The sequence below is a fragment of the Patella vulgata genome, chromosome 6, assembly GCF_932274485.2.
Source record: "Patella vulgata chromosome 6, xgPatVulg1.2, whole genome shotgun sequence".
Taxonomy (NCBI): Eukaryota; Metazoa; Mollusca; class Gastropoda; family Patellidae; genus Patella; species Patella vulgata.
In genome coordinates, this window is record NC_065884.2 from 749,554 (window position 1) to 764,944 (window position 15,391).

At 36.5% G+C, this 15,391-nt stretch overlaps 1 protein-coding gene across 3 annotated transcripts in view; it reads right to left on the minus strand.

Annotated features, from left to right (window-relative positions):
* Positions 1-329: 329 nt before the first annotated feature.
* The window catches only part of LOC126823965 (rasGAP-activating-like protein 1), a 28,201-nt gene continuing 13,139 nt past the window's right edge, over positions 330-15,391 (minus strand). Inside the window, exons 12-21 of one of the 3 annotated variants that reach the window (XM_056101792.1) lie at positions 13,992-14,101; positions 12,777-12,803; positions 11,169-11,358; positions 9,694-9,831; positions 8,202-8,340; positions 7,320-7,507; positions 7,067-7,213; positions 6,103-6,238; positions 4,257-4,377; positions 330-3,583 (exon numbers count right to left, since the gene is read on the minus strand). In XM_056101792.1, the coding sequence (XP_055957767.1) occupies positions 3,424-3,583; positions 4,257-4,377; positions 6,103-6,238; positions 7,067-7,213; positions 7,320-7,507; positions 8,202-8,340; positions 9,694-9,831; positions 11,169-11,358; positions 12,777-12,803; positions 13,992-14,101 (1,356 nt within the window). In that variant the 3' untranslated portion in view covers positions 330-3,423. Of the gene's footprint in view, positions 3,584-4,256; positions 4,378-6,102; positions 6,239-7,066; positions 7,214-7,319; positions 7,508-8,201; positions 8,341-9,693; positions 9,832-11,168; positions 11,359-12,776; positions 12,804-13,391; positions 14,102-15,391 lie in introns of those variants that run through there. The other 2 variants (XM_056101793.1, XM_050553038.2) reach the window with 2 other exon arrangements.

Consider the following 15,391-nt stretch of genomic DNA (forward strand, 5'->3'; position numbering starts at 1 on the left):
CCACCCCTACACTGAGATGGATTTTCTAATATGGAATTAAAATACAATAAAACAAGATATCAATTAAAGAATTAAATATACAAATAAAATTATAAATTGTTGGCCTTGGCAGTGTTTGAGATTATTACTAATATTGCTGAATGTAACCATGATGGTAACCAGGCCATTGGGTAACCATGATGGTAACCATGACGATAACCAGACCATTAGGTAACCATGACGGTAACCAGTCCATTAGGTAACATGATGATAAAAATGTATCAACACACAACCTGGTTGTGATTCATAAACGTGTATATAATAGTGAGATTCAGTGGCATGCCATCACGCTTTTTATTTAATTATCCAGCAACACCTACAACACGTTTTTTTTTTTGCCTCTTTTACCAATGGTTTATAAGCTTAATGTGGTTACGACTGTATCAGACTGACGAGTCAACGTGTTTCAGTAGACATGAACCAGACAGGTCCCATTATATTTCTACACAATAGGCTTGAGGTGTTTAAATATTAGAGGACTGAAAGAACCGAGGAGGACAGTGATCAGCCAACCCTTTACCTCAATCATTATCTTCTTTAATCATATTCATCATATTATATTATTCATGAAATGTGGGGAGCCATTATAAACTGAATGGACTGTGCACATTATTGTTGATTCAATGACAGACCTTATGATACAGCGCCCACACGTTAACCAATTTCCCCCCCCCACCCCCACCCCAATTATCTATTGATACTAATACATGAAAGCATTAATTATTTAAAATAACGTAAAATAAATCGTGTATAAAAGCACCCATTTCATGTTATTGCTAAAGTAAATATTACAAACATAAAATATAGCATTAATGTTGCTGATCGTCATTCCAAGTCGAATCTCTAAAAAGGAATATCATTACAAAAATTCTATCTTCATCAGCCCAGTCGGGACAGAACAGTAGGACCTTAAACCCTATTTTATTTCAAAAACTCTTGAATTCCATTCAGCATAGACAAAGATATATTGAATAAAAAACTTTCGCAACTTTCGTCATCCTCGGCAGATCGTGTAAATACGACAGTTCCACAATTAAATATTTGGTAAAAACAATGATAGGTTACCAGGCAACGAAACATACGCCCACAGTAGCTAAATCGTCCGGGCAGTCAACAAGAGTTGTCGCATATTTTTACTTTTTTCGGTAATGAAATATTTATAATACACTAAAATCTGATAAAGAGCAACCTCTAGAGCGTCCACAAGATTTTTCAAAGTGATCAAGGGCCATAACTCTGGCAGTAATTATCGGAAATCGCTGACGGATTCTTCGTCTCATGACCTTAAACACTGTGTATAAATTTCAAGTCAATCGAATATGTACTTTGGCCTCTAGCGCGTCCACAAGATTTTTTGAAGTGATCAAGGGCCATAACTCTGGCAGTAATTATCGGAAATTGCTCAAAAACAATTGCTTGTGGACGCCGGACAGACGGACCAGGTCGACAACAATATACGACCACATTTCAATGTGGGCGTATAAAAACCTTTTGATGGACCACACTTTTTAATCTACTGTTGATTTTTGTTTTAATCGTAATTGAATTTTAAATAAGAGAACTGAGTACATTTAAATGTGGCTTAAACCGTGAGAAATTAGATAATTTCCAAACCATGCCAATGAAGATCAGTGGCCCGAAACATGGAAATGACAATCAGAGAACTGAACCATTCAAATGAAGATCTGTAACTCGAACCATTCAAATGACGATCAACGACCCGAACCATGGAAATGACGATCAGCTGCCTGAACCATGGAAATGACGATCAGCGACCTGAACCATGGAAATGACGATCAGCGGCCTGAACCATACAAATGAAGATCAGTGATACAAACCATACAAATGTTTTAAAACATAAACATAACAAAGATAATTATCATTAGGTTGAAAGCTATATTCATGCTATCTGCTTATAAAGCATTATTTTGTTTTGATATTAATACTTACATTCATTAGCTATATATATGGATATATAAATAATGATGAATCAATTCCAAATCTGAACTCTGAAACCAGGAACCAGAGGTCAAGCATAAATTTGAAACTTGAACTCCAAGAATCTCACTGATCAGGCCTAAATGAATGAATTAATCTCCATTTAGTATCATTTTCTTAAACAATACTTTTATTCAGGTTGTCTGAATGAGATTGGGGAACAGGCTTAGCCTATGTAAAACCCCTCTCCATTTCATTAATTTCTAAACTTCAGTAATTTCACAGACTTATTTCTTCATGTTTGGAAAGAAAATTAAAATTGAGCACTATTTAATCAATTTTTGTAATGGCACCAATAAATTCCCAATATACATTTTAAAATATCCGATGTTGAGCATTTGTATAATTTAAAACCCCAACCAGGTATATCATCTATACCGTATACATCATACTGTAATAACTTTTATTACAATCAAATCTTAAAGAGGAATTATACAAGAGCTAAATCTGTCTGTAACAGCTGGATTTTCTAGCTTCAAATCTTTTATAAATTATTATCTAGGCATTATGTAAGAGCTAAATCTGTCTAATGCAGCAGTTTTTTTCTGGCTTCAACTTATATAAAATATTATCTAGACATCAGTTAACATGCCAAGCCTCAAATCAACTCTCTAGGACATTTGGATGGCAGAGATTTAAATGGATTTGAACCCCCGTAAGATTAAAAATTTAAAGATAAAATGGATAATCAAGACTTAACCTTGGTTGTCAAGTACCATTGTTACGATAATCTACGCTACATCTTCAAACACTCATAACATCGCTCAGAATAAATTAATTTGAATTAAATTTTCAATATCTTCATTTTTCATTATCTATTATTAAACTATTATAGCACAAATGGACAGCTCTTTCTTTATCTAAATCTTACATAATCCTTTATTAACTTAACATTTGGTCTAAATGACCATACTCAGCTGCGATATTACTAGATTTGAATACGTTTTGTGATGGATGATTTAACATAAAAATGATCAATTGCCACTTTATTTATTATGGTACCAATGCTAGTAGTGACGATTGAGGCTAGCCTAAAATTGAATCGCTAATATCTAGGTTCAGAGTGAAGCAATTTGACTGAAATTTTCAGCATATTTTGTTTACATTATCTATTATAGTGTAACTATTATAGCGAGAATTGTCAGCTCTTTATCTAATCTTACCTAAAGCTCCTCTAAGATTGCTCTGTTTCATTTCTATTCTCTATAATTAACTCTAATTCTGGTTGGGATTTTTAAACAAAAACAGTAAATAAATATCATTATATATAATAAAAACAACAAAGCAAAAAAAGTCAACAAAAAAACAGCCAAGGATTAAATATCCAATTGTTAACAAAAAACCCCCTGATAATTATCAAAGTGTAAAATATTGTACCATGTTATATTATAGAGTTTCCTCCCCTTGTTGATAATGGTCGTGATCTTTTTGTATTGTGTTGACAATCGTGATGACATTACGCACGACCTCGAGTTGACTTTGTGGTGAAACAGATCCTGTTTTTCCATTGGATGACGTATGATCTTTGAGATATTTTTCCTTTTCACTGAAAAACAAATTGAATTTACAGTTGTACTGGGCAAGTAACTGCCTGGTTTTCAAGTATGGGATGGAGGGACAACATATCGTCGATCGGAGAAAGTTAATCAGGTCTTTCCAGCATGGTTCCGTGGTGCTGGACAATGTATAGTACTTCAGAGGGGAGGTAAATTCCAGGTCTCGTGTTCACATTGCCGTGTAAACAAAACAATCCTTGTCAATTGGAATTTGAAATAACAGTAGGCTGTAGTGACAGAGTCTGGGCAAAACTTCACTCAAAAACATATTGCATGATGTATGTCCGTCTTCATTAGGTCAGTTGGAGCGGAACTGTAGGACGTTAAAACTTTCATTTCATTTATAATGACCTATGGACAAAAGCCATCTTGAAAAAGAAAAATTATGTGACCATGAAAGTGAGAGAGAAATGACACAAAGTAGGTCATTCCAAGACTAACATATGGTTCAATTTTCATTTCACCAAATCCGCTGATGTTTCATTAGCAAATGGAGGAAATCGAATACCTGGACATGTCGCACAAGGTTGAACAGGTGACCTTACTCCTAGTCACGTACAAGTGGGGAATCGAAACTACTCCTCTTGATGACAGACCTTATGATCCATCAGGCTTGCTTTGAAACAATCGTCCACCCACCCCTAACCCTAACCCTGTACTTACTGTAGTTTATCAAGAGATTGTGAAAACTGAGATAATATAATCTGTGCTTCACGACCCGTGTCCAGTGAATCTTGCCAATCACCGATAATGACACCATGGTACGTCTGATTACAACCAGGGGCTGAAGAAAATAAAATAAACAAAATTTCTGCTGTTCAGTAGGTAATTGGAGTTATAACATGAGAAATTTCCACTGGTCAGTAGGTAAGTGGAGAATCACAGTTACCTCCCTTGTAATACAGATGATGAATAATAGCTAAAGATAATGATCTGATGAATAAATTCCAATCCTATTTCGCTTCGTTTTACTTGTCTTTACTACACTAGGATCTGGAAAAGTTGTTTTATAACATGCTTTCTGGTTGATATGAAGGATTAGCCATTGAAACGGTCTGTTACAGTGAGTTCTTGGCGGTTGTAGTGGAAGGTCAGGTCAGAGGTCATACGAGCGACTCTTGACCCTATGATGTCGGACATTTGATTAACCAATCAGCATTGATGTTTCTAGTGGGTTACCCACAGTTTCGTGCTCTTCACGCCAAAAACTCGCCTAGCCTAAAGAGACCGTTTTATCGGCTAATCCCTCACATCATCCAGAATGCAGGTTACATAACAACTCTTCCAGATCCTAGTGTAGTAAAAACAAGCAAAACGAAATTTTGAACTATAAAAAAATGAAACGAAACAGGATCTGGGTTTTAATCAGATTGCATAATATTAAAAGTAAACCTATATGCATCTTCAATAGAAGACTCGATCTTGCTTTAACTACATACATCTTATCAAGGCCTTCACGTAATACCCTGCATTCTTCGGCACTAATTACGATTGGGGATTCACCCTGCTTGGGAGCCTATCAGATTCCTCGATCATCACAAATACCAAGTCTCTTGCTTTCCAGCTAAAGTGTGAAAAATGTGATAATCGAGGTGCAAAGTTCAAGGTTCGTTCAATGTGAAGGTTTCTGTGGAGGTGGCTATGTCACAACCTCTGATTGGACGCTACTGTTCATATGTCTACAGATAATGTAGCTATAAGTTCGTGAATTCTAGCAACATCTAGATGCTACGGTGGCTAAGTGGGTAAGACGCTGGCTTGCTAGCCTGGAGGTCGCGTGTTCGATCAGTGCATTGGCTAAGAAAGATCAGCTGTCTAGTCGTTCGGATGGGACAAAAAACCAAGGTCCCGTCTATACCTTGGCATGCACGTAAAAGATCCCTTGGCAGTTGGAATTTGATATAAGAGTAGGCCATAGTGCCGCTGCCCAGAAAAATTTCCCTCATAGCACACTGTATGGAGTATGCTCGTCTTCATTAATCCAGTCTGAGCAGATCAGTAGGCCGTAAAACTCAATTTCATTTCTACTCTCACCACCTCAGTTGTCGTGACTGACAGAACTATGACATGACTGAATTCCACGTCACTTGATGGTAATGATGTTCTTTGAGGACAGTCTGGCCTGACAATCAAACATCCCCTATATGCTTACACTGGATAACCTGATGTACTTGTGAGAGAGAGAGAGAGAGAGAGAGAAATGGGGTTTAACGTCCACTCGACACAAACTAGGTCATTTCGGGACTAACATATGGTTTAATTTTATTTACATAATTCGCTTGCGCGTAGGGGTCTTTAACAGTGGGAGGAAACCAGAGGCCCCGGAGAAAACCCACGAGGTTGGACAGGCGACCCTACTCCTTGCCACGTACAACCGGGGATTCGAAACCACGGCAGTCGACTCAATGACAGACTTTATGATACAGCGCACGCACGCTAACCATTCAGCCATCCAACCGCCCTGATGTATTAGAGCAGGTTATGATATAAATAAAGGGAGATAACTAACCTGTTGATTTTATTTTATGACAACAGGACCACTTGTCGTTTTTATAAACACCAGGATGGTAATAAGGAACAAGATATTTATTATAATGACAAGTTTTACGTAAAGTTGATATCCAACTTGTTAGTTCATTCACATCCTGAAATATATAATATTCACAGAACACCTAGTACCACTCCTAACCCTATATAGTCAACATCCTAGATATATCAGAACCTTGTAGTCCACTTAGTTGACACCACACTGATCCACACTACACGCAAAACAAAAATCTACAAGATAAACCTGCGGACAACACAGAAAATATACATTGCACCAAATAATTAAATATCAAATGAAGTGAATGGATCCGGGGGCCAGCCGTAAGCGTCCACTGCGCTGTACAGTCCCGGGCCTGTAGTGACACAGACTTCACTCAGATTTGAAAACAATCAGGAATACAAAAAAGACGTAACATAAATATTGCGCCCAATCTTGACACACACTGATCAGCAGTGAATTTTCGCTAGGCCGCTACAATCACTGATAAGGATGACATTGATGCGACGTAATGAGCCACAAATATTAACTTTATTCCTCCCTCAAATTAAATTCTAAACATTTTTTTATGTCTTAGAAAAATAATTAAAGAAATATTCCCTATTTAGTGTAAATGGGTATTAAAATGCGTAAAAGGCACCATTCTGCCCGAACCCGGGAACGTCTTATGTAAAGCACGCACGCTCCATTGAGCCAATGACCTGGAGAAAACCCACAAGGTTGGACAGGCAACTCTACAAGAGGGGAATTGAAACCATGCCAGTTGACTCAATGACAGACCTTATGATTTAAACCACAAGCACAAAACAATTAGACCCCTCCCTCTCGTTTTTAACAAAAGAATGAAATTTTAATGTAAACAAACTACTTTTAAATATAAAACCATTTGTTACCTTGGCATGAAAATAAATATAAAACCATTTCTTACCTTGGCTTGAAAATAGAGAATATCCTGGTCCCCTTCCGGTGTTTTTAGGATAATTTGTCCAATATTAGATTTTCCCAGGGCTCCATAATCTAACTTTTCTACGGCACAAATCATTGTAGCGTCAAGATATTTCGATCTACGGACACCCTGTAAAAAATATCCTGACATTTATAAGATAGAGATTATTTTTTTAAAAAACCAAAATTAACATTATGTTACCGTATATTTCTTTAAAACATAATACACAACTTACATCATCAGCCGATGTTTTAGAATAATGTAGAGAATTTCTGGTCAACCAGAAAAAACGTTTCTTGAACACGAATGACCGTAGCAGACGTTTTGGATGGTATCGACATTTATGTAAAACTCCCTGTCGTAAAATGATGCTGTTTTCTTTCTCTGTTAAAGATCGACCACTTGATACACCTTCTGTATACTCTATAAATACACAATATAGAAACAGTAAATACGGTAGTCATGATAACAACTAATGTAATTACAGTTGTCACCATGGTAACTACAGTTGTTACTATGGTAAAGAAATGTATAACCATGGTAACTATAACTAATGTAATTACAGTAGTTACCATGTTAAATATGGTAGACATGGTAACTAATGTATTACAGTTGTTACCATGGTAAATGCGATAGTCATGGTAACCATAACTAATGTAATTACAGGTGTTACGGTGGTAAATGCGATAGTCATGGTAACCATAACTAATGTAATTACAGTTGTTACAGGGGTAAATACGGTAGGCATGGTAACTATAACTAATGTAATTAAAGTTGTTACCATGGTAAATACGGTAGGCATGGTAATTATAACCAATGTAATTACATTTGTTACCATGGTAAAGAATGGTATAACCATGGAAATAAAGTCATTACCATGGTGAATGTAGATCCTACTAATCTTGCTATCTGGTGTAACCATGGAAACTAATCAAAATCTAATCTTTCTATCTGATGTAACCATGGAAATTAATTAAAAACTAATTTTACTATCTGGTGTAACAATGTAAACTTGTTAAAACTAATTTTACTATCTGTTGTAACCATGGAAACTAATTGAAAAACTGATCTTTCTATCTGTTGTAACCATGGAAACTAATTAAAAAGTCAATCTTACTATCTGGTGTAACCACGGAAACCAATCTGTCTATATAATGTTTAATTCTAGGAACATGAGATTTCATCATGGGCACCAATGGCTGGAACCACTCCTCTTTAACTTGAAATGATGTGAGATTACCAATTAACTGAGTCAACTGGAAAAATAAATAAAAAAAACATAAAATAACCTTGTGGTATACGGTGTTCTAGAAAGATTAATCATACTCTGCCTATTGCACAACAACCATCATCATTAATGGCTGAACGGAGGTTAGTTTGGATTTCAAATTGTTTTTCAATTTCAGATACATACAAAATACATTTGTCAATTGATGGATTGGGAGATGGGTCGGAATCAACCACATATAGATGAATTATAAACAAATTTTAATTCTGCTTACACATTTTTTTAACACAACAAAAACTTGTTAGCTACTTGATCAACAAAAACAAGAGTAGTATATGAATCAAGAACTGACCCTGACATCATTCGAGAATAGTAACGTTATCAACTATCGATAAGAAATTGTACAAAGATCAAACACATCCTGTTTTACGTTGATTGTTCTCAAAATTGGTGGAGCCTGTGGCTTTTTTTTTTTTAAGTGCATCGTTTCAAGAAGAAGAGGAGGGGAGGGGGAGGAATGGGTGTTTTACGTCCACTCGACTCAAACTAAGTCATTTCGGGACTAACATATGGTTTAATTTTATTTCAATAATTCGCTTGCGCGTAGGGATCTTTAGCAGTGGGAGGAAACCGGAGGACCCGGAGAAAACCCATGAGGTTGGACAGGCGACACTACTCCTTGTTACGTACAACCGGGGTTTCGAAACCTCGCCAGTTGACTCAAAATTGGTGGAGCCTGTGGCTTTTTTTTTTTTAAGTGCATCGTTTCAAGAAGAAGAGGAGGGGAGGGGGAGGAATGGGTGTTTTACGTCCACTCGACTCAAACTAAGTCATTTCGGGACTAACATATGGTTTAATTTTATTTCAATAATTCGCTTGCGCGTAGGGATCTTTAGCAGTGGGAGGAAACCGGAGGACCCGGAGAAAACCCATGAGGTTGGACAGGCGACACTACTCCTTGTTACGTACAACCGGGGTTTCGAAACCTCGCCAGTTGACTCAATGACAGGCCTTATGATACAGCACACACGTACTAACCACTCGACCATCCAACCCCCCTCAAGAAGAAGAAGATTATCGATAGTATGCTGCCTCGTTCAACAAGGGTGGTTGGGTTGTCCAGTGTTTTAAAATCATAAGGTCTGTGATTGAGTCAAGTGGTGTGGTTTCAATACCCTGCTTGCTAAAGACCCCTATGTGCAAGTGATTTATTGAAATAAAATTGAACCATATGTTAGTCCAGCAATGACATGGTTTGTGTTGAGTGGACCTAAATCCTCTCTCTCAGCTAACAGAGTTAGAGTTTAACTTATTTTATCTAAGGGTTCTTACCGTAGCTAACAGAGTTAGAGTTCGACTTGTTTTATTTAAGTGTTCTTACCTTAGCCAACAGAGTTAGAGTTCGACTTGTTTTACGATTAGGGTGATGATCTTGTAAACCAAATAATTTCGGTGATAAAATGGCCGGAGCAAAAAATCGTAAAAATATAAAACCAATAACTGCTTGATACGGGCTGTCCTGAAAAAAAAAAACAATACAAAAAAATATAACACCAGTTACAGTTTGATACAGACTGTCCTGAAAAAAAAAAAAACAACCATTAAATGAATGATCTAAAAATAAAACCTCCAGAAAGATGCTCTTGTGAATTTTATAAATATCCAATTGAAAGCAAAATTGTATTCAGATGCTATTTTATTTACTGTTTAAAGGAGCTAAATCACTAATACTTTGGAACTAGAAATTGGTACAAATGAGTCGCAACACATATAATAATGTAATATGAATTTATATAAACTGTTTTACATTCAATCGTGTCCGTTTTACTGTGAATTGTCATCAGTTATGTTCAGCGAAATACGCCAGAAGTCTCAACCGCAAGTCAGTTTCTAGCGTCTGGTTATTCCAGTCAATACCGATATTATTTATTGCGCATGCTCTCCAAATAAGAATATGATATCACCGTTTGACATGACTTGTGGAATATTTCTAGCCTCATTCTTTGAGCACCTTGTTACAAATGGCGCTGAAACGCATTATGGTGCACGATTCGTGTACCAATGGTAAAATGTTTATTTTGTCTTAAATATTGGATATCAGAAGCCCATCTTTTCCAGGTAAGTTCACAACACCAATGCTGATTTAAATTGCCAAAAAATTCGTGTTTTCAATGTCAAAGTTTTTGGATGATATTGAGTTACGGACTTAGCTACTTTAAGGAATGGTGGCTGAGTGAGTAAGTGTAGCACCATGAGTCGTCTGTCAGATGTGGAAGGTGGGCCTCCGACAAACCAGTCGCCACATCCGACATATGACCCATGCACTCTTTTTTTTTACTACATATCTTGAAACATATCTTGAAACATATCTGGGAACATATCTTGAAACATATCTTGGAACATATCTTGGAACATATCTATATCCTTAGGATCCTTTTAATGTTTCTTTGACATCTCAAGTGTGTATCTTTTATCAGTCCCCAAAATATCGTAAGATTAACAAATAAGATGACAGGAACAAAAGTACAGTTTCTACAGTTTTATATCAAGCTGGATACATAGGTTACAAGCTTAGATTAAAAATAATCTCTCTATCTCTCAACCCAGATGCTGCAACTTAAACCTCAACAGTCATTCCTCTCTTAGTTAATTTGCATTTTAAACAAACTCATACCATAGCTAATATACTGACAATGGAGAACAATTAGAACATATGTATTTATCAAATTAAATCAGATCCTCTATGCATAAATCCCTTACTTGCACCCAGGAGGCAATCAAATGGGGTTTAACAGCATACGAGCATATGCCATACAGTGTGCTATGAGGGAAAGTGACTTAAACAAATGATATTACCTTATGTTCAATTTCTGGCCATTTCTCTTTCACTCGTTGTGTCAGGTTTCTAAAAACTAATCTCATTTTTAGGGGACAATCATCGACTGACGTGTAAATGGCCTCCATGATTTCTATCATATACGATAATAAAATATCTTGACTAGATTGTATAAAGTCTGATTCAGACTCTTTATGTAAACTATGGCGTCTGAAACATAAAATTAAACATACATCATGCACGAGTTAAATCTGCCTATTGAGCTAAATCTGCCTATTGCAGGTCTTTCTTTAGGTCTGATATGTTATCTAAATTATTAATTAGACATTAATTAACTTATCCAGGCCATAATCAACTCTCGATGACATCGGATTTCTCCGATATTAAACAGTTCAAGTATATTTTGATTTAAGCTAAAAATGGATGAGCGAAACATAGCTCCAACAACCAGTACGGTGGTTGAAATTAATATCTTCGCTCCCAATAGAGTAATTTGAATGAAATTTTCAAATTATTCATTTTACATTATCTTTTTTCGAACTATTATAGCAAGAATGGCCAGCTCTTTATCTAAATCTTACATATAATGTATTTTTAAAAGTATATCATAAATATTGTGTGACAGATAACTTTGGTTTGGAAAATTAGAATCACAGAACTAAATTATGGCATCTGAAACATAAATGTTCAAAAATTTCAAATTTTATGCAACAGATAACTTTGAGACGAAATATCAAAATTAAAATTACAAGTTAAAATAAACTATGGCCCTGAAATATAAATGTTGAAATTGTATTATAAACTTTCTTCGACAGATAACTTTGTGTCAGGAAAATTAGAATTTAAAAAAATAAATTATTGCGTCTGAAACAGAAATTTTAAAGATAATATCAATTTGTATTATGAACTAACCAGAAGCTAAAAAAAACATTCCAAAATAGGGTCAATGCACTTAAATACAAATGTTGTATTAGTAGGTTAACAAATGTTATTTTAAACAACTGTTATTGATGTTATTATAGGGTAGTTAAACAACTGTTGTTGATGTTATCAGAGGGTAGCTAAACAACTGTTTTTGATGTTATTATAGGGTAGTTAAACAACTGTTGTTGATGTTATTATAGGGTAGTTAAACAACAGTTGTTGATGTTATTATAGGAGAGGTAAACAACTGTTGTTGATGTTATTATAGGAGAGGTAAACAACTGTTATTGATGTTATTATAGGCAGTTAAACAACTGTTGTTGATGTTATTATAGGAGAGGTAAACAACTGTTGTTGATGTTATCATAGGATAGGTAAACAACTGTTGTTGATGTTATTGTAGGAGAAGTAAAGGACTGTTGTTGATGTTATTATAGGGTAGTTAAACAACTGTTATTGATGTTATTATAGGGTAGTTAAACAACTGTTGACAATATTATTATTATAGGACATGTAGACAAATGATGTTAATGTTATATTTTGGGACATGTAGCAGACAAATGTTGTTGATGTCATTATTATAGGGTAGGTAAACAAATGTAATTATCATTATTATTATTATTATTAATAGTAGTAGCACAGAGTTTGTTTTAACTGAAGAGTATGCAAAACATAAGCACAAACAGAAATAGACCTCTACTTACAGACTATTGCACAGTGCTGGTCTGAAACTTAAAGGTGCAGAGTAAATATCTTATGTTTCGTGAGTAATAAACAGCTGCTATTATTATATATCATTAACCACCGTTTTGTAATAAGGTACGTAACTTTTAAGTGTGCCAGAGGTTTGACACCATAACGTCATAAAAACTACGTTTTTGTGTAGGCCTAGACAATATCATCGTTATATTATAATTATTCAAGAAGAAACAGTATGATTTTTAACTGTCAAAATGTCAGGAAGTAAACAAGTGAAAGTTGTGTGTTTATAAGGGAAGTAACTCTCATAACGCCAGTAAAGTTGCATTCAGGTAACCCGTTTTGTCGATAAAAGTCATCGTGGGAACTTAACTGTAATGTTATAAGTGTCGACAAAAGTCGACTTGGGTCAGCTTAGATTTAAAAATAATATGCCCCAGATGTTATACTACTAATAAACAGTGTTCAATGAAGACCTAAAAAAATAATATGTGCCAAAAACAAAATAAAATTAGGCTGTAGTAAAAGAGAGTTTAACGTCCACTTGACACAAACATGGTTATTTCAGGACTAACATATGGTTAAATTTGATTTCAAAACTTCGCTTGTACGTAGGGGTCTTTAGCAGTTGGAGGAAACTGGAGGACCTGGAGAAAACCCACGAGGTTGGACAGGCGACCCTACTCCTTATCATCTACAAGCGGGGAATCCAAACCACGCCAGCTGACTCAATGACAGACGTACTGATCCAACGAGCATGCGTTAATCATTCGGCCACCCAACCCCACAACAAAGAGAGGGAGTGCCATATCTAGGATCACATCAGCACATCAAAAACAATAAAATTGACAATGCTATGTTTTGTGTCAAATGAAAAGAAGTTTAAAATCCTACTGTTCTGCAATCGACTTGGCTAATGAGGTCGGACATACGCCATACAGTGTGCTTTCAGGGCAATTTTGCCGGGTCAGTAGCACTACAGCCTACTCTTATATCGAATACCAACTCTCAAGTGTTCTTTTAAGTGCCCTGTCTTCATTAGCCCAGTTTAGAACAGAACAGTAAGACGTTGAACTCCATTTCATTTCATTTCAGTGCCCAACAATGTGTACAGGGGACGTCCGGGTAGGAGACCCAACGTCTTCCTTACTGACCTACAGCAGCCCCCAAAATAAAAGGAGAATGTGCCGTTATAAATCCTTAAAATAAAATCCACGTACCTTCTGACACTGTTAACGCGATGTGGATCCAATTCAACTAATTTCTTATCTGAGTAAACTTGCTCGATACAAGAATTCAATGTCTGATGTAAATAAGGCATACCGATTATCTGTAATAATAAATAATCACAATTGATACAAATATGGGGAGAGAGAGAGAGAGAGAGAGAGAGAGAGAGAGAGAGAGAGAGAGGGGGGTTAACGTCCACTCAACACAACCTAGATCATTTTGGGACCAACACATGGTTCAATTTTAACTGTAATTACTCACATGTTCAAAGGGGTCTTTAGCAGTGAGAGGGAACCGGAGGACCCAGAGAAAACTCATGAGTTTGGACAGTAGACCCTACTCCTTGTCATGTACAACTGGGGAATCGAAACCCTGCCAGTTGACTCAATGACAGACCTTATGATACAACGCGCACGTGCTAACCATTCAGCCATCCAACACCCCTTGATACAAATAGGAACGTTTATGGAAATACCTCCTAGAACTGGCTACAAAATAAACCTTGGTTTAACATCCACTCACACCACGTTGCTTTAAAGCAAACATACAATCAATCTTTATATTATTTTATACTGTGGTTATCTTGTGGTATAACCCATGACTGCATAGATGACTGATTTAAGATTCAGATGTACCCCTTAGTCAGTCAGCCTGAGGTCTTGGGGTAGATCCAGATGTTGGATGGGAAAGTTCCTCGGGATTTTCCTTTGCAGTTTTCCCGTGTCAATTTTGTAGGACAGACGAATTGACATCGATTGGACGATAAATCAAGGTCCAGTGTACACGTTGGCGTGCACATGGAAGAACCATCAAGACTTAGAGAGAGAGGTCTTCAGCAGTGGGAGGAAACCGGAGGGCCCGGAGAAAACCCACGAGGTTGGACCGGCCACCCTACTCCTTGTCACGTACAACAGGGGATTCGAAACCACGCCAGTCGACTCAATGACAGACATTATGATACAGCGCGCGCACGCTAACCATTCAGACATCCAACCCCCCTCCATCAAGACTAAGAATTCAATGAATCCATAGCACAACAAATGGCATATGCTTATCTTTATATGCAGAAATGCTGGACTTTAAATGACCATTTCATTTCTTTTGTAATGGGTGTAAACCATTCCTTCTTGTTTATAGAGATAGAGAGAGAAATGGGGTTTAATGTTGACTGGAAACAAACTAGGTCATTTCGGGACTAACATATGGTTCAATTTTATTTCAATAATTCGTTTGCACGTATGGGTCTTTAGCAGTGGGAGGAAACCGGAGGACCCGGAGAAAACCCATGATGTTGAACAGGGGACCCTACAACCGGGGATTCGAAACCACGGCAGTTGACTCAATGAAAGACCTTATGATACAGCGCGCGCACGCTAACCATTCAGTCATC